This window comes from Monodelphis domestica, chromosome 6 (assembly GCF_027887165.1).
Source record: "Monodelphis domestica isolate mMonDom1 chromosome 6, mMonDom1.pri, whole genome shotgun sequence".
NCBI lineage: Eukaryota > Metazoa > Chordata > Mammalia > Didelphimorphia > Didelphidae > Monodelphis > Monodelphis domestica.
In genome coordinates, this window is record NC_077232.1 from 278940202 (window position 1) to 278959482 (window position 19281).

The 19281-nt window shown below is 37.8% G+C and overlaps 1 protein-coding gene across 1 annotated transcript in view; it reads right to left on the bottom strand.

Moving 5' to 3' along the window:
• FAM47E (family with sequence similarity 47 member E) overlaps positions 1 to 8632 on the bottom strand; it is a 108424-nt gene extending 99792 nt beyond the window's left edge. Inside the window, exon 1 of the mRNA XM_007495747.3 lies at positions 8319 to 8632. Coding sequence (XP_007495809.1) covers positions 8319 to 8389 — 71 coding nt within the window. The 5' untranslated portion in view covers positions 8390 to 8632. The remainder of the gene's footprint in view (positions 1 to 8318) is intronic.
• Positions 8633 to 19281: the final 10649 nt, after the last annotated feature.

Consider the following 19281-nt stretch of genomic DNA (forward strand, 5'->3'; position numbering starts at 1 on the left):
TTTTATTTTTCTCTCTGTCAAAAAGGCTTAAAGCAAATTTTGTATGTCCAACTCATGAAGGACCATACATATGAAAAATGTTGTCAAGCGTCTTAATAATTACAATAGACTTGTCTCCAAAAGAAGGGGTATTTTGCTTGAATCTCTTTCTATCTTGGGTGGGGATAAAAGATGTGTGGTGCCTTAAGGTCACCACTTCTCCATTGTTATTTAAAGTGGGCACTTCTCTTAAGGGGAAAAGTTATTTAACTGGACTATGTGGGTTTTGTCTCTTGGCAGGATGTCTGTGTTGTTACAGAGTAAGTAAGGGGAGGGATAGAGGGAAGAGTGGGTGAGGTGAGAGGGAGGGTTTGATCTGGGGATGGGGAGGCAGGGCAAGAGGAAAGGGGGTGGGGAGAACAGACAGGGGGAATGGTGGTTTGACCAGGAGCTGCACTAGGGGAGAGAGTAGGTATTCAGACTGAGGCATAGATGGGGAACATCAAGATGGATGCATCTTGATCTTACTTAACATTCTTTCAAAATTTTCCATTTGGGTTAAGCAGGCTTGCTTTCTGTTTTTTATTCTTGAGGAGAAATAAATAAAGTGGGAAATGCCCAATGAAAATAAACACTCCCAGGAACAGAATTAAACAGAACAAATATGAATTTGTTTTTACTCAGTAAAATTCTTTGGGAACAAAAACTGTTCCCTTATAGTTTTAACTATGCTTGATAGCAATTTTTTTTCAGAGCCCTCAAGACTGTCTATGGGCCATTAAAACCCACCAACACTCCCTTGCTATCCTCTGATGGTGACACTCTCATAAAAGATAGCTTCTATACAGGCAATGAAAAAAGAGCAAACAGAACAGAGAAGGAGGGAACACCAAGCAATAAAACAGAAAACCCAGTGAATTGGATACAGGCTTTGGAAGAACTCAAAATGCAATTCAAAACACAATTAAGAGAGGCTTAAGACAATTGGGAAAAGGACTTAAAAACTAAGATAAATCATCTGGAAACAGAAAATAGTGTCTTGAAAGCCAAAATCAACCAGATGGAAAATGAGGCAAAGGAGATGAAAGATGTGGTGAAGAAGATGAAAGATGAGAAAAAGGAGATGAAAGACGAGGTAAAGAGGATGAAAGATGACTTCCAAAGAAAATCAGACCAAAAGGAAAAGCATGACCAAAAAGCAAAGTATGAAATCCAGTCTTTAAGAACCAGAATACAATAACTAGAATTAAGTGACCTCACAAGGCAGCAGGATATTATAAAACAAAACCAAAGAATGAAAAAATTGAGGAAAATATGAAGCATCTCATTCACAAAACAGAGGATTTAGAAAATCATTCAAGGAGAGAAATTTTAAGAATCATTGGTCTACCAGAAGACCATGACAAAAGAAAAAGCCTGGACATCATACTACAGAAAATTATTAAAGAAAACTGACCAGATATCCTAGAACAAGAGGGAAAAGTGGAGATTGAAAGAATCCACAGATTATCTCCTGTACTTAATCCCCATCTGACAACACCCAGGAATGTTAAAGCCAAATTGAAGAACTATCAGACCAAAGAAAATATATTACAAGCTGCCAAAAAGAAGTCATTCATATACCACGGAACCACAGTGAGGATAATGTAGGATATGGCTGCCTCCACACTGAAAAACCGAAAGGCATGGCATACGATATTCTGGAAAGCAAGGGAACTAGGTCTACAACTAAGAATCAACTACCCAGCAAAACTGACTATATTCTTTCAGGGGAAAGTATGGAATTTCAACAAAATAAAATTTCAAAATTTGTAAAGAAAAGACCAGACCTGAACAGAAAATTTGATGTCCAAGTACAGAACACAAGAGAATCATCAAAAGGTAATTAAAAAAGAGGGAAAAAAGAAAAACAAAACAAAACAAAAAAACCTTTTCTTTAAGAGTCTCAATGAGTTAAAATGATATGTATCCCTCTAAAAAAAGAGGTCATTGGTAACTCTTAAAAACTGTTGTTATTATCTGGGCAGAAAAAGAAGTATACTTAGAGGGAACAGTGACAAACTGCATAGGATGAAAGGACAACACATAAATAGGTATATAGATATATGCATGCATAAATACACATGTGTACGAATATATATACATATATAACTAGAGCTTAAAAATAGGTTAATATTAAAAGAAATGGAAAAAGAAACAAATGGGGGTAAATTTAAATGTCACAAAGAAGCTCATGGTGGGAGAGGGGGAAGGGTAAAGAGATCAGAGACAGGAAATACTCAACTTTTACATGCTTTGAAAGTGACTCAAAGAGGGAAAAACAATCCAATCCATTGAAGGCAGAGAATAGATTTGCACCCTATAGGGGAGTAGAAGGGTAACAAACGGACTGATGGGGAGGGAAGTAGTACAAGGGAGGGAAGGGAAAGGGGGTCAATTTTAGAAAGACTACAGGGAAAATAAGGGGGAGATAAGAAGGGAGGGGAGTAGAAAGGGAAGTAAAATAAGGGTGGGAACTAGGGGGACTGATTAAAAACAAACATTGGTGTAGAAGGAAATAGTGAAAGAAGAAAAGGCAGGAACAGGAGTAGAAACCAAAATGCTAGGTAATACACACTAGTAATCATAACTCTGAATTTGAATAGAATTAACTCACCCATAAAATGCAAGCGAATAGCAGAATGGATTAGAATCCAAAACCCTACCATATGTTGTCCTTGAGTTCATATATTAACAAATTAAGAAGGGCAGAGGTCAATGAATTCGGCATGTAAATTAAAAAATTAGAAAGCAAAAAAATTTAAACTCCTCAGATGAAGACTAAATTAGAGATCCTAAAACTCAAAGGAGAAATTAATAAAATTGAAAGTCAAAGAACTATTGATTTAATAAATAAGACTAGAAGCTGGTACTATGAAAAAACAAATAAAATAGACAAAGTACTAGTCAGTCTAATTAAAAAAAAGAAAGAAATAAACCAAATTGACATTAGCCAAGATGAAAAAGGAGACCTCACCTCTAATGAAGAGGCAATTAAGGCAATCATTAAAAACTACTATGCCCAATTATATGGCAACAAATATGGCAATCTAGGTGATATGGATGAATACTTACAAAAATATAAATTGCCTAGACTAAAAGAGCAAGAAATAAATTACCTAAACAACCCCATATCAGAAAAAGAAATTGAATGGATTCATCAAAGAACTCCCTAAGAAAAAATCCCCAGGTTCAGATGGATTCACAAATGAATTCTATCAAACATTCAAAGAACAACTAATCCTCATACTATACAAACTATTTGACAGAATAAGCCAAGAAGGAGTTCTACCAAATTCATTTTACAACACAAACATGGTACTGATACCAAAGCTAGGTAGGTCAAAAACAGAGAAAGAAAACTATAGACCAATCTCCCTAATGAATATAGATGCAAAAATATTAAATAGGATACTAGCAAAAAGACTCTAGTAAGTCATCACAAGGGTCATCCACTATGACCAGGCAGGATTCATACCAGGAATGCAAGGATGGTTCAATATTAGGAAAACCATCCACATAATTGACCATATTAACAAGCAAACTGACAAAAATCACATGATTATCTCAATAGAGGCAGAAAAAGCCTTTGATAAAATACAACACCCATTCCTATTGAAAACACTAGAAAGTATAAGAATAGAAGGGCCTTATATAAAAGTAATAAACAGTATATATCTAAAACCATCATCAAACATCATCTTCAATGGGGACAAACTAGAAGCCTTCCCAATAAGATCAGGAGTGAAACAAGGATGCCCATTATCACCTCTATTATTTAACATTGTACTAGAAACACTAGCAGTAGCAATTAGAGAAGAAAAATAAATTGAAGGTATTAAAATTGGCAATGAGGAGACCAAGCTATCACTCTTTGTGGATGATATGATGGTTTACTTAAGGAATCCTAGAGAAGCAACCAAAAAGCTAGTGGAAATAATCAACAACTTTAGCAAAGTTGCAGGATACAAAATAAACCTGCATAAGTCATCAGCATTTCTATATATCTCTAACCCATTTCAGCAGCAAGAATTAGAAAGAGAAATTCCATTTAAAATCACCCTAGACAATATAAAATACTTTGGAATCTATCTGCCGAGACAAACACAGGAACTATATGAACACAACTACAAAACACTCTCCACACAGTTAAAACTAGATCTAAATAATTGGAAAAACATTGATTGCTCATAGGTGGGTTGAGCTAACATAATAAAAATGACAATCCTACCCAAATTAACTTACTGATTTAGTGCCATACCCATCAAACTTCCAAAAAACTTCTTTACTGAATTAGAAAAAAACATAACAAAGTTCATTTGGAAGAACAAAAGATCAAGGATATACAGGGATATTATGAAAAAAAAATGCAAAGGAAAGAGGACTTGCAGTCCCAGATCTCAAACTATACTATAAGCAGTGGTCATCAAAACAATTTGGTACTGGCTAAGAGACAGAAAGGAGGATCAGTGGAATAGACTTGGGGTAAATGACCTAAGCAAGACAGTCTATGACAAACCCAAAGACCCCAGCTTTTGGGACAAAAATCCACTCTTTCATAAAAACTGCTGGGAAAATTAGAAGACAGTGTGGGAGAAATTGGGTTTGGATCAACACCTCACACTCTACACCAAGATTAATTCAGAATGGGTGAATGACTTGTACATAAAGAAGGAAACTATAAGTAAATTAGGCAAACACAGAATAGTATACATGTCAGATCTTTGGGAAGGGAAAGATTTTAAAACCAAGCAAGACTTAGAGTCACAAAATGTAAAATAAATAACTTTGACTACATCAAATTAAAAAGTTTTTGTACAAACAAAACCAATATAAATAAAATCAGAAGCGAAGCAACAAATTGGGAAACAATCTTCATAAAAACCCCTGACAAAGGTTTAATTACTGAAATTTACAAAGAGCTAAATCAATTGTACAAAAAATCAAGCTGTTCTCCAATTGATAAATGGGCAGGGATATGAATAGGCAGTTTTCAGATAAAGAAATCAAAACTATTAATAAGCACATGAAAAAGTGTTCTAAATCTCTTATAATTAGAGAGATGCAAATCAAAACATCTCTGAGGTATCACTTCACACCTAGCAGATTGGCTAACATGACAGCAAAGGAAAATAATGAATGCTGGAGGGGATGTGGCAAAGTAGGGACACTAATTCATTGCTGGTGGAGTTGTGAATTGATCCAATCATTTTGGAGGGCAATTTGGAACTATGCCCAAAGGGCGATAAAAGACTGTCTACCCTTTGATCCAGCCAGAGCACTGTTGGGTTTGTACCCCAAAGAGATAATAAGGAAAAAGACATGTACAAGAATATTCATAGCTGTGCTCTTTGTGGTGGCAAAAAATTGGAAAATGAGGGGATTCCCTTCGATTGGAGAATGGCTGAACAAATTGTGGTATATGTTGGTGATGGGATACTATTGTGCTCAAAGGAATAATAAAGTGGAGGAATTCCATGGAGACTGGGACAACCTCCAGGAAGTGATGCAGAGTGAAAGGAGCAGAACCAGGAGAACAAGAGACTGTGGTACAATTGAATGTAATGGACTTCTCCATTAGTGTCAATGCAATATCCCTGAACAATCTGTAGGGATCTAGGAGAAAAAACACTATCCAAAAGCAGAGGACAAAATGTGGGAGTAAAAACACTGAGGAAAAGCAGCTGCTTGACTACAGGGGTTGAGGGGATTTGACTGAGGAGAGACTATAAATGAACACTCTGATGCAAATACCAACAACATGGAAATGGGTTTGAATCAAGGACACATGTGATACCCAGTGGAATCGCGCGTTGGCTATGGGAGAGGTGGTGGGAGGGTGGGAAGGAAAAGAAAATGATCTTTGTTTCCAATGAATAATGTTTGAAAATGACCAAATAATGTTCAAAAAAAAAAAGGAGAAAGATCACCTTTTCTTCAGAGATGGAATAAAGAACAAGAGTGAATGTAGTTGTGTGTGGAACATAGGAGATGAGGGATTCCGTAATCAATAACCTTAATTTCTTACTAAAGTAAGAAATGGGATCCTAATAGAGGGATTGGGGAGGAGGAGGAGAGTTTGTTGTTTGCATTGTAAGGAATTTGTATTATTAGTAGTAATAAGAATGGAGCCACAGTCCCAAATGTTCTAGCAGTTCCTTGAAAGACAGCCCTATGATGCTATATGTTGCTTACATGGAAGGGGATGTGACTCTGGATTGACTGAGACTCTTCTGAGTTTATGACCTTATATATAGTATATATAAAGAAGATGAGTCTTGGTATAGAGGAAAGAGAGAGGCAGAGAGACAGAGACAGAGACAGAGAGCCAGAAAGAAAGAGACAAAGGCAAAGACAGACATAAAGAGAAAGAGACAGATAGGCAGAGAGAGACACAGATAGAAAGACAAAGAGACAGAGAGAAAGAGACAGAGAGGCAGAGAGAGACAGTTAGAAAGAGAAAGAGACAGAGACAAAGAGACAGAAAAAGAAAGAGAGAGACAGATAGAGAGGCAAAGACAGGCAGAAAGAGGCAGACATACAGGGAAAGAGAGAGAGACAGAGAGAGAGTGGGGGGTGTAGAACTAGAAACATAGACAGAGACAAAGAGACAGAGAGGCAAAGACAGAGACAGAGACAAAGACAGTGAGACAGAGAAACAGACAAACAGATAGACAGAGGAAAACAGACAGAGACAATGAGACAGAGAGACAGACTGAGAGAGGAGATAAAAAGAGAGCCAGAGAGAAAGACAGAGACACACAGAGAGACAGAGAGACAAAGAGAGACAGCAAGAGAAAGACAGAGACAGAGAGACAGAAAGACAGATACTGAAAGATAGGGACCCCTCCTCTACAACACATCCTTTGATTTGCAGCATTATTAGCACTCCCAGAGTCCACTTCTCTGGTGAGATCATTATCTCTATTGAATTGGAATTTTATCTTGTTTCTCAATCACAGAGCACTTTTTACTCTTAGGCATTTTATTGTGTCCACTGATCTTTAAAACTTCCCTGATTTTTGTTTCATTGCTTACTTAGATAAATAAGTTTGTTCACTATCTGTGATTATATTTTGTGTAATAAATATTGGGTGGTAATTAAGTTGAACAACAAACTATCTGTCATTTGTTCAGTCTTGTCTGACTCCTCATGACTCCATCTGGGGTTTTCTTGGCAAAGATACTGGAATGATTTGCCATTTCATTCTCCAGCTCTTTTTACAAGTAAGGAAACTGAGGCAAACAGGGTGAAATGATTTGCCAGGAGCCACACAGCTAGTGTCTAAGCCTGGACTCACCAACATGAATCTGCCTGATTCCAAGCCCAGGGCTCTTATTCGCTGTGCCACCTAGTAGCCCAAACTGTTATCTTTTCTTTTAGAGTATTTATCTAGGACTCCTAAAAGAGTTTTGTACCCCTAGAATGGACATATCTGATATATCTGATGCATACATCATTACAACCCAGATTAAAGTGCTATAGAAATGTCAGTTATTACTGGGATTGTTCCTGTTACTATTATTTCCCCAACAGTGACTATTAATAATTAATAATAATTAAGTCAATTCATAATAATAAAAAGTGACTTGCTTCAGGGTGGAAAGTAGAATAGGTTGTTGTGAGGATAAAATGAGATAATATTGGCAAAGCACTTTACCAACCTTAAAGTGCTAAATAAATTCTAGCTATTTTTTTTAAACCCTTACCTTCTGTCTTGGAGTCAATACTGTGTATTGGCTCCAAGGCAGAAGAGTGGTAAGGGCTAGGCCATGGGGGTCAAGTGACTTGCCCAGGGTCACACAGCTGGGAAGTGTCTGAGGTCATATTTGAACCTAGGACCTCCAATCTCTAGGCCTGGCTCTCAATCCACTGAGCTACCCAGCTGCCCCCAAATTCTAGCTATTAAAACCAAATCTTGGGCTCCAAGCACTCAGTCCTTCCCACAGTAGTACTATAGAATTATTAATCTACGTAGATAAGTTTAACAGTTGAGGGAATGGAGACTAAGTGAGGTTAAGTGACTTGCCTAAATTCATAAAGCCTAAGAATTAGGGTTGAGATTTGAACTCAGATCTTCTGATAGCAAAATTTAATGTTTGTGATAACATTAACAATAATCTGTCCGCTAGTGAACTTTTTCTATTGGCTTCCCTCTCCCTCCCCGTCTCTTCCCTTGTCCCCCAGACTCTCACAACCTTCCACTCAGCCTCAGCCGCGCCCCTGGATTATGCTACTCGACAGCGCGGACCTCCTTTGGCATCCTTGTTTCTCTCCATCGAGATGTTCCTTTGCTTACCAAGGTTTGCTTTTCATGCCCTCGGGAACCGGGCACAGGGTCTGCACTTCAGGCAGCCTCCTGGAACTCATCGTAGCTGCTCTGCTCTGAGCCTTCTTGGTCCTCGCCCTTCTCCTCCCTCTTCCTCCTCCTCTTCCTTGATTTCCTCCCCGCAACTACAGCAAGGTTTTTTGTTTGTTTGTTTTTTGTTTTGTTTTTGCCCTTTGTCCCAGGCAGCAAAGCCCGCGTTCCCAGCTTTTTCTGGACCTCAGCTACCACCGAGTCTTCGTTTACCACGGAAGAAAGTTGGTCTCGTCGCTTAGAGACGGTTACTACAGCAACAGACCACCTGTGGCGTTCTAGCCTTTTTTTTTTTAAAGCCCTTACCTTCCGTCTTAGAATCAATGCTGTGTATTGGTTCCAAGGCAGAAGAGTGCTATGGGCTAGGCAATGGGGATTAAGTGATTTGCCCGGTCACACAGCGAGGCCATACATTTGAACCTAGGACCTTTTGTCTCTAGTCCTGGCTCTCAATCCACTGAGCTACAAAGTTGCCCCCTCTAATTTTTTAAAGGAAGAATCTCCTTTCCTTTCCCCGGGAAAGGATTAATTGTTTCCTTACTTCCCCTTTTCCTGCCTTTCTTTTTCAACTGACCATTGCTGGTTGTTTCAGGAATTTCTAGAGGGTTTTGTTTGTTTGTTTGTTTGTTTCACGCAAAGTTGTCGTTTTTTTTTTTTAAGCCTTGCTTGCCATCTCCAGGAGCAGGGCTGGAAAGGAGGGAGGGAGGGAGACAATCGGGTTCCTATAGCTTCGGAAAATGTATGTGGAAATTTGGTACATGTAATTGATAAAATAAACTATCTTTACAAAAAAAGTAAAAGACTGCTTGCTTCCTATGGTTAGGTTTTATTTGTTTTACTGCAGGTTGTTTTGGGGGGACAGTTCGGGTAGGGGGGTGAATGATTTAAAAAAATAGGATTTAGGGCTCATGTAGTACAAATGTTTCAATTTAATAGAGGAAGAAAAGGAAGGACTAGAGAATACAACTGAGGCTGACTGACTCCAGCATTTTTATTGTATCCTACTACCTGGCCAACACCATGAAGTCACAGAAGGGGAATTCTGCTACAAGATCTTGATGCTTTTCAATGTTTCAAGGACTGTATATGGACTTGAGACTGAATTTGGCCCTATTTTGCACACATCCTCTTTTCTTCTGCATGGTAAAGGGAAAGAACTGCTCCACAAGTATAGTTTAGTGTCTTATTTCAAGACATAAATGAAATCTTGATTTCCTCAGTGTGAGTCCACCCTGCTTCCACCAAATGCACACTCTCCTTATTCTACATGACATACAGAATTTGAGAGAAGCGATTTTAAAAAATTAATTACTTTTTTACCAATTACATGTTATAACAAATTTCCACACAAGTTTTCCAAGTTATATGATAGAACTTATCTCCCTCCCTCCCTTCCCTTCCTCATTCTGGTGCTGGCAAGCAATTCAGTCAGGGTCATACCTGTTTTATCATGTAAAACAAATTTCCACATTGTTCATTGTTCATTTTTGTAAGATTTTGTAACCCAAATCTTCAAAGACAAACCCAAATAAACAAGTGAAAAAATCTTATGCTTTCATCTTCATTCTGACTCCAACAGGTCTTTTTCTGGAAGTGGAGAGCTTTCTTTGTCATAAATCCCTCAGAATGGTCCTGGTTCCTTGGATTGCTGATAATAGCTAAATCTATCTTAGTTAGTGGTTGCACAATATTGCTGTTACTGTGTATGGTTTCCTGGTTCTGCTTATTTCATCTGCATCAGTCCATGAAGGTCTTTCCAGCTCTTTCTGAAATCATCCTGTTCATCATTTCTTACAGTACAATAGTATTCCATCACCATCATATACTACAATTTGTTCAGCTATTTTCCAATGATGGACAGCCCTTTAATTTCCAATTCTTTGTCACCACAAAGAGGAACTTTAGATATTTTTGTACAAGTAGGTCACCCCTCCCCTTTTTTTTATCAGAGAGATTTCTGTGTTCTAATCCAAACTGTACATGATTAGAGAATCATTCTACTAAAAGTAGTTATCCAGATTTTTAATTGGAGACCTCTGGCATCAGGAAACCCACTGGTTCCCAAGACAGTCCATAACAGTTTTGAATAGATTTAATTATCAGTAAGTTGTTTGTTTGGTAGTTTGGAGGTCCCCTCCACCCTGCCTTATGCAGCAAGAATTTGGTTGAAACACATTCAAACAACCATGCCTAAGGTTGGCCTTTCAAAGACTATTAGATGGAACATGGGTGGAGTTGAACTGAGCTTCTGAGATAACGTTCAGTAACATATTTGACTCAGCAATGAAGAATGAAGGTCCTGGGGTCAGCTAGGTGGCTCAGTGAATTGAAAGCCAGACCTAGAGATGGGAGGTCCTCAATTTGGCCTCAGGCACTTCCCGGCTTTTAGACCCTGGGCAAGTCTCTTAATCCCCATTACCTAGCACTTCTGCCTTGGAACCAATACACACTAACCTTCCTTCTTAGGATCAATACAATGTCATCTTTTACCAAGCCCCCAGCCCAGAAAGCTCAGAAAGAACTTCAAAGGTGCATCTAAGTTTCAGTGATGTTTTCAAAGGCCCATGATAATGTTTGTCAAGTTGTGGTGAGTAGGGGATGTTTTAATATTTCTGCTTTCCTATATTTTTGAGGTTTTTAAGTCCTTCCATGTGGTCAGTTTTTGGAAAGGTGCCATACATAGTTGAGAAATATGTATATTTCTTCTTACATAAATTCAGTAAGTTTTAGTCATCTATCTTTTAACAATGTTCTTACCTTTTGTAGAAGTATGATAAACACCACTGGATTACCATCTCAGCATTTACCTGAGGTATAATAAACCTTGCTCTCTCCATTTTCATTTTATGTAAATCTTTGTTTCAAGTACATTTCTTGTAAGTAAAATATAATTGGATTCTGCTTTCTAATCCAATCTATTTAACATCCTCTATTTTGTGGATAAGTTCATCATATTTACACTCATTATTATAATGCTGTTTTCCTCCATTACAATCTTATTTATACATTTTCCTCTTACTTTCATGTTTATAAAGAAGGAATTGGAGAAAGAGAAGGAAATAGATTGCCACTGGGAATTTATAACTGAAGTGACTTGAAACTATCACTTTTGCCCCTCCTTTATTCACCAAATTCAGAGCTGTCTCTGGGTCTCACATTTATTTTATCTTTTAAAATCACCCTTCAAGACCAATACTTTAACATTGGAATTTGTTTTGCTTGTGAACATTCACTTTTAAAATATATGTTCTCATATATCTTCCTTTCTCTTTTCTAATACCATAAACTGTGTCTACATGCATGTTCAACTTTTCTTTATTTGGTTTAGAGTGAGGCCATGAGATGTCTACTCCCCACAACTTCTCTTCTATGTTTGTACATTCTTTTTTGTACTTCATTTATGAGAAATAGTTCTTCCCTTTTCTTCTTCCTTTCTTCAGCAGTCCTTTTCCCTTCTCTTTTCTTTGTGCTTGTTGTATTTAACTCTATCTGTAACTTTTGAAGACAATAGGATTCTGAATAGACATTTGCAACTACTTCCCCCATTAGAATGTAAGAACTTCGATGTGTGACCCTGGCCAAATCACTTAACCCCAATTGCCTCCCCCTTACCAGTCTTCTGCCTTGGAACTGATATTCAGTATTGATTCTAAGACAAAAGATAAGGTTTAAAAGGGAAAAAAAGAATATAAGAACTTAATTATTTAACCTTTTCCATCTTCAAATATATTTATGGCTTTGGTTTACTCTCAATTCCTGTTTACGTGTCAAAGCATCTATTCAATTCTGACATCTTTATCATACTTAAATTCATGAATGCTTGAAAGTCCTCTATTCTATTAAATATCCATTTTCCTCCCTGTAGCATTATGTTCAGTCTTGAAAGGGGTATTATTAAATTGACCCCTCAGCTTTTCTTGGAGAGAAGTTAAGATTTCAGAAATATCTATCAATGCCTCTCAGGAACTACTTCTAGATAACCCAAGTGGACATATATAACTTATAAGGAATTGTAAGTCTTGACATTTCTCAGACTTGTGAATGTTAAAAATTTCTACATTGAGGAATCCTCCATTGGAACAAATTTCCTACCGGGAACATTCCCCATTTTGATGTAAGAACTCGCCAGGATCAGAAATGGGAGGACCTCTCTACTCCACCCATACTTAAGACTGCTTTAGGGGAGAAAACTCCTTGCTAAACAATGAAAGTACTTGGACCAATGCTTATGATGAGGCAGGGAATTCTTTGAGCCATGCCTGTTTTTAGAATTGATACAATGGGATGCTAGGTACCTATAAAGGTTGGGCAACTTGTAAACTTGCCAGGAGCAAAGAGGTGAAAACTTATTCAGAGGTTTTCTCTTGAGGGGATTAGTCGACCCAGCAGTGTTTTTTCTGATTCAAACTTACTAAAGGGATTAAGTCGACCCAGCAGTGTTTTTAGAATGGGTTGTCCTTTGGGAAATGTCTACAGTGATTGGGAGATGTAAGGACTTAGGGGAAATGACATAGGAGAAAACCCCCTATATAAGAAAAAGCAGAATCTCTTGAAGGACAATCTTTTTGGAGAAATCTCTTATGAGGTGGATGAGGATCGCTTGAGGAGAATCCTTTTGGAGGAAGCTCTTATGAGGATCGCTTGGGAAGAATCTCTTGAGAGAGGCTCTGGAGAAGGGAAGCTCTTGGAGGACAATCTCTAAGGAGGTCTCGCTGGAGCTCCTCTGAGGGGACTCTGTCCCTCTGGTGGCTCTGGAGAGAGGCCCTTTGAAACAGTCTCTGGCTGGATCTCTCTTTGAGGAGGACTCTGGCTAGAACTCTCTCTGGTGAAGTCAGCTGAGATGGAGCTGGCCTGGTGTCACTAAAATCCTTGCTTAGACAGACCTTGTGGTGAGTGATAAAAGACTGACTGACTGATCTCTCTCTCTTAAGACTCAGGTCTAGGCCATGTTGGCTTAAGGCCCTTCATACTTATTTCCTTTTTCTCTCTTTCTCTCTTTTCTTTAATTCCACATTTGTATTAATTAAAATCCCTATAAAACCCAGTTGACTTGGGTATTTGAATAATTGGGAATATTTCCCTGGCGACCACCTTATATTTGATTTAAAACCAAGACACTGTAGCGAAACATATTTTCTGTGGTCAAATCTACTCACCCACTCATATATCTAGCATAATTTATATCTTCCACTATTTTACTCACTACAGTTTATGACCCCAACTCTTTTAACTGCCACAGTTTACAACCTCAACCATTTTAAATCTTACAGAATATATAAACTTATGTTTTATGTTGTACTTGTGAGAGAATACATCATTGATATTAGAAGAGATGTTCCCAAGGTAATATGCCCCCAAGTTTTTATCCCCAAAGTAACAACTGTACTTACTGTGCCACTTTAGTAAAGGGTTTTGAACCTCTCTGCTAAACTCTCTGGCTGGCTAACCTCTTATCCATTCATGTGAAGTATGCTGGCTTCCTTGGCAAGTTCTTCTCCCTGCCTCTTCTGTTTTCTGACCCATTTATCTGTACCAATTGTGACTTCCTGGACATTTCTCCTGGCCTTTGCTAGGTTCATTGTATAGTCAGTAAGTATTTATAAAAGATTCTAGCAACCATACTGAGCAAAAGAAATACCAATGTAAGAGTAGATATTGATCAAGTAAACCAAATTATTCTCATTCTTCCTCATCAAATGACATCATTTTAATTCTCTGGTACCTTCCCAAATATGAATAAATTCGATCCTATCAAACAAAGGCATTCTAACTAAGAATGAAAAGACCTTGGTCAATTTAGATGTCACTGATGGGGCACTGACTAAATTGGCAGTGATTTTAGTAAAAGTTAACCAAGGAAATTTTGTCCTGTCCTAGAGGATTCATATAAATGTCATGCTAGTGTGACCAAGAGTCAAGTTAGCATTTGGTAAAAGAGTGGAGAAAGATAATTCTTTGAGAAGGAATTACTTAGGGTAAGGAGGGAGAAGAGAGCACCTCGGACTTCGGCTTCAACTTCCTTCCCTCTCTGTTTCTGCCATCTTGGCTGGAAGATGATTTTTCAAACTGTAGAGTTTGGGAACTTTTCTCATATTCCCAATGGAATTCTAGAAGGGTCATATAGCTAGTGTTTACAAAAGGATTCCAATCCAGGTTCTCCTAATTCTCTATCCTAGTTCTCTATGCAGTATTTCACCTTTCCTCTCATAAATATTTGCATCAGTAAAAACCTTTTTAACCTTTGAGTTTACCTTAAATGTTGATAGGAAAACTGAGGCTTAAGGAATCACACAGGGAATAAGTAACTTCTCTGCTTCTAGCTTCTAGAAGCTATCTGGGTGCTATCTCTTGGAAAAAGTCAAAGGATTCAATCCACTCAAGTTCAATTCATTTCAATAAGCCTTTATCACATACTTGTTCCTGTGATAGGCATACAGAGACAAAAATGAGACAGTTCCCATCCTCAAGAAGTTTGCATTATATTCAGGGAAAATAACCTGTACAGAGATTAGGAAATACAAAATGAACAGAAAGTAATTTCAGGGAAGGAGAAAAATATTAAAAACAGGGATAATCAGAAGAGACCTTTTGTAGGAGCTGATACTTGAAAGAAAGTAGAGATTTCTAGGAGAGGGGAGAAGAGAGAACACACCTGTGGTTTATATAATCCTTTGTGAGTTGTGAATCTTAAAATTTCTCAGACTTGTTAATATTAAAAAAATTCTCAGACTCTACCTTAGAACATTTGGTTAAGACCATTCCCCATTTTAAAACAATGAAAGTACTTGATCAGGAATGTGAGAACTCTAACATTACTCCACCCATACTTAAGCATACTTTAGGGGAAGATAAAGTTGTAAACTCTTTACTGAACAATGAAAAGTACTTAACCCATACTTATAGTGAGGCCAAGCACTTAAGCTAAGTCTATTTTTAGATCTAATACAAAAAGATGCTAAGTACCTATGAAGGTCAAATTAATCACTAAAAGTTCAAGCAAGCTTAGCAAGAGGTGTGAGGTTTTAGTCTACTCAGGTGTGAATTACTCAAAAGTTTAGTCTACTCAGCTGTGAATTAAGAATGGTCAGTCCTATGAAAACATCTACTGTGATTGGTAGATGTGAAAACTTAGGGAAGGTGACATAGGAGAAAATTCTCTTTAAAAGGAGAATCAGAAGGCCTCTGAAGGAGAATTCAGCTATGGAACTAAATTGGAGGCTGATCTCTTTCTCTGTGGCTGAAAGTAAGATTTCAGCCTTGGAAGCTGAAGTGGAGCTCAGGAGCTGAACTGGTGGGTCTCTGAACATTAGAATCTTGCTTGGGAAAAATCTTGTGGTGAGTGGATTAAAGACTCACTGATCTCTCTCTTAGGGCTTGAGCCTAGGCTGGTCTAGGCTGGCCTAGCCCTTTTCTCATTGTTTCCTCTTACTATCTCTTTTTCATTAATTCCTTATTTGTATTAATTAAAAATCTCCAAAAAAAACCCCAACTGACTTGGGTATATTTCATATTTGGTAATTTTTCCCTGGAGACCACTTTATATTTGATTTAACTCAAGACAATGTCTTGAAACCATATTTCCGTGGTCACAGTTTAAGGCAACCACTTTTTTATTTGTAACAGGGTACAATTAGTACCTGTGACATTTGAAGACTTTTAGTAGTATAAGAAGCACAAATCAGTTCAGCTAACTGCTACCTACAGAAAGATAGGGTTTCATTGTATTAATTATCCATCAAAGGAGTATGATGAATTGTCCAATGGGTGGCATCTTTTAGAGTCACCAAATAGTATTCTCCAAGTCTTTGCAGTCATAGGAAAACCTTCTAAAAGACTGTATAATCCCTCCCTCCTCACTCCCCAATACTGGCCACTAGTGGGTATTCACCCTGAAAATACTTAGACCAACCACCCTTTGGCAACCAACTGAGTAGCTTCTCCATGATGCTAATGCAGGAAATGATGTGAAATATTGCTTGGACATTAAAAAAAAAAGAATAGGAATTTTCCATTAGATCATCTAGCTCAGCAGTTCTCAACCTGGTGGGGGTCGAACGACCAAAACACAGGGGTTGCCTAAAGTCATCAGAAAATACATATTTCCAATGGCTTTAGCTTAGCTGCTGAGAAATTGCGCTACTTTACAGCAAGATCTCAGAAAGAACGGGGACCCTGCTGCCTGCACATTGGAACAGGAAGTTCTTTGAGTCATGATTGATTTTAGAATTGATACAATAGAGATACTTGGAATGACAGAACCAGGTCTTGGAACTTACAATCTCCACCCTACTCAGTCTAACAGGATTTAGGAAGGGCTGCAGCAAAGATCAAGATTTAATTATTTGAGAATATGACCTTCAACAGACATGTGCAAAGGAAACAGACCTTTGGGCAGTCCTGGGATAAACTAGAGCCACCATTCGCACAGGGGAGACATCGACAGTGCACATTGTACTCATATTAGTTACCTATCAGCAGCCCTCCCCCTATGAGGAGCAACAATCCTGTTGCCTGGAGACCGGACTCAAACAGAGACCCAGAGAGAGCACCCGGTCGCTGGCTCCGGAGGGGTTAAGAACGAGTCCTGGAGAGGATAACTCCTGGAACAGATAATGGAGCTGAGTAACCCTAGCAAAGTGAAGCCTCAGCTCAAGCTGGAGGGAGACGACAGGAAGAAGAAGGCAGCATCTGCAGACCCCCTCCCCAGGCAGGACTTACCTCCCACCCCAGTGCTCAGGCTGCCTCCTGCTGGATTAATTATTCTGTAGCTGTCAGAGATAATTTAATTTAGGAACTTCATTTTATATTGATTTTGTGGCTCTGTATAACTGTATATTCTCTTCATATAATCCTATTAGATTCCTTCATCAGGTCTCTTCAAGAGATGGGATCTTTTGTCCATGTAAAGTCTCTCTTATCTTACATTAATTAATTTTGACAGGAGTATGAAATACGTCTGTAGATCAGTATGGAAAACCAGCAGCACTATTTATTACAGAGGAGAAGTTGGATAGGTGTAGGAGGAAAGGAAAAGGAGATTATATCTCTTAAATCTATATTATGTTTAAATCCAAACCCTAATACTAAAGTCTCTAAGAAACCCTAAATCTAAAATCTTCTTGCCCAACAAAGCAGGCCTAAACTAACCTACACTCTCTCAGATTACAATTTACTATTTTATGTAAACTAAACCAATTGCATATTAATCTCCCCCACCTCTTTAACAGTGTTTTTTCTTCCTTAACGGACAGTGGAGAAAACCTGTCACATTTGACACAGACAATGCAGCACCTCTCCCTCAGACTTCTGAAGGAAAAGAAACCCCCTCAGCAATAGCTTTCTTTTCAATTTAGTATCTTAGTTTCAACTCTCAATAGTTAACTACCCAAACTTCTTGATTCAGAGAAACCCCCAAAGTCCTGCTCCCTGAGAAGCCAGAGAAGTTGAAGACCTTCTAACTGACTCTATAGATATTCTAGTGCTCTGTGTTTCCTTCTCCAGCTCATTTTTATAGATGAGGAAAATGACGCAAATAGGGTTAAGGGACTTACTGAGGGTTATACAACGAGTAAGTATCTGAGGCCAGATTGGAACTCAGGAAAAAGAATTTTACAGTCAAGGCCTGGGATATAGATCCACTGTGCCAGCTATCTAGCTGTCCTCCAAACATTTAGGAATCATTAATTCCAATGGTATATACAATATGCATAATTAGAGAAAGAAAAAAAGACCAATTCTTTTCTTTTCTTTCCTTTTCTTTCTTTCTTTCTTTCTTTCTTTCTTTCTTTCTTTCTTTCTTTCTTTCTTTCTTTCTTTCTTTCTTTCTTTCTTTCTTTCTTTCTTTCTTTCTTTCTTTCTTTCTTTCTTTCTTTCTTTCTTTCTTTCTTTCTTTCTTTCTTTCTTTCTTTCTTTCTTTCTTTCTTTCTTTCTTTCTTTCTTTCTTTCTCTCTCTCTCTCTCTCTCTCTCTTTCTTTCTTTCTCTCTCTCTCTTTCTTTTTCTTTGTTTGTTTGTTTGTTTGTTTGTTTCTTTCCTTCTTTCTTTCTTTTTCTGTATTCACATAATTTGCTTATAGTTTCCTTCTTTATGTTCAAGTCATTCACCCATTCTGAGTTTATCTTGGTGTAGGGTGTGAGGTGTTGATCCAAACCTAATCTCTCCCACACTGTCTTCCAATTTCCCCAGCAGTTTTAATCAAATACTGGATTTTGGGCACAAAAGTTGGGACCTTTGGGCTTGTCATAGACTGTCTTGCTGAGGTCACTTACCCCAAGTCTATTCCACTGATCCCCCTTTCTGTCTCTTAGCCAGAACCATACTGTTTTGATGACCACTGCTTTATAGTATAGTTTAAGACCTGATACTGAAAGGCCACCTTCCTTCGCATTTTTTTTTCATGATTTCCATAGATATCCTTCATCTTTTGTTCTTTCAAATGAACTTTGTTATGTTTTTTTTCCAATTCAGTAAAAAAATTTTTTGGTAGTTTGATGGGTATGGCACTAAATAAGTAAATAAGTTTGGGTAGGATGGTCATTTTTGTTAAGTTAGCCTGTCCTATCCATGAGCAATGAATGTTTTTCCAATTGTTTAGATCTAGTTTTAATTGTGTGGAAAGTATTTTGTAGTTGTGTTCATATAGTTCCTGTGTTTGTCTCGGCAGATAGATTCCAAAGTATTTTATATTGTCTAGGGTGATTTTAAATAGAATTTCTCTTATATAGTTCCTGTGTTTGTCTAGTCAGATAGATTCCTAAGTATTTTATATTGTCTAGGGTGATTTTAAATGGAATTTCTCTTTCTAATTTTTGCTGTTGAGATGTGTTGGAGATATATGGAAATGCTGATGACTTGTATGGGTTTATTTTAGATCCTGCAACTTTGCTAAAGTTGATTATTTCCACT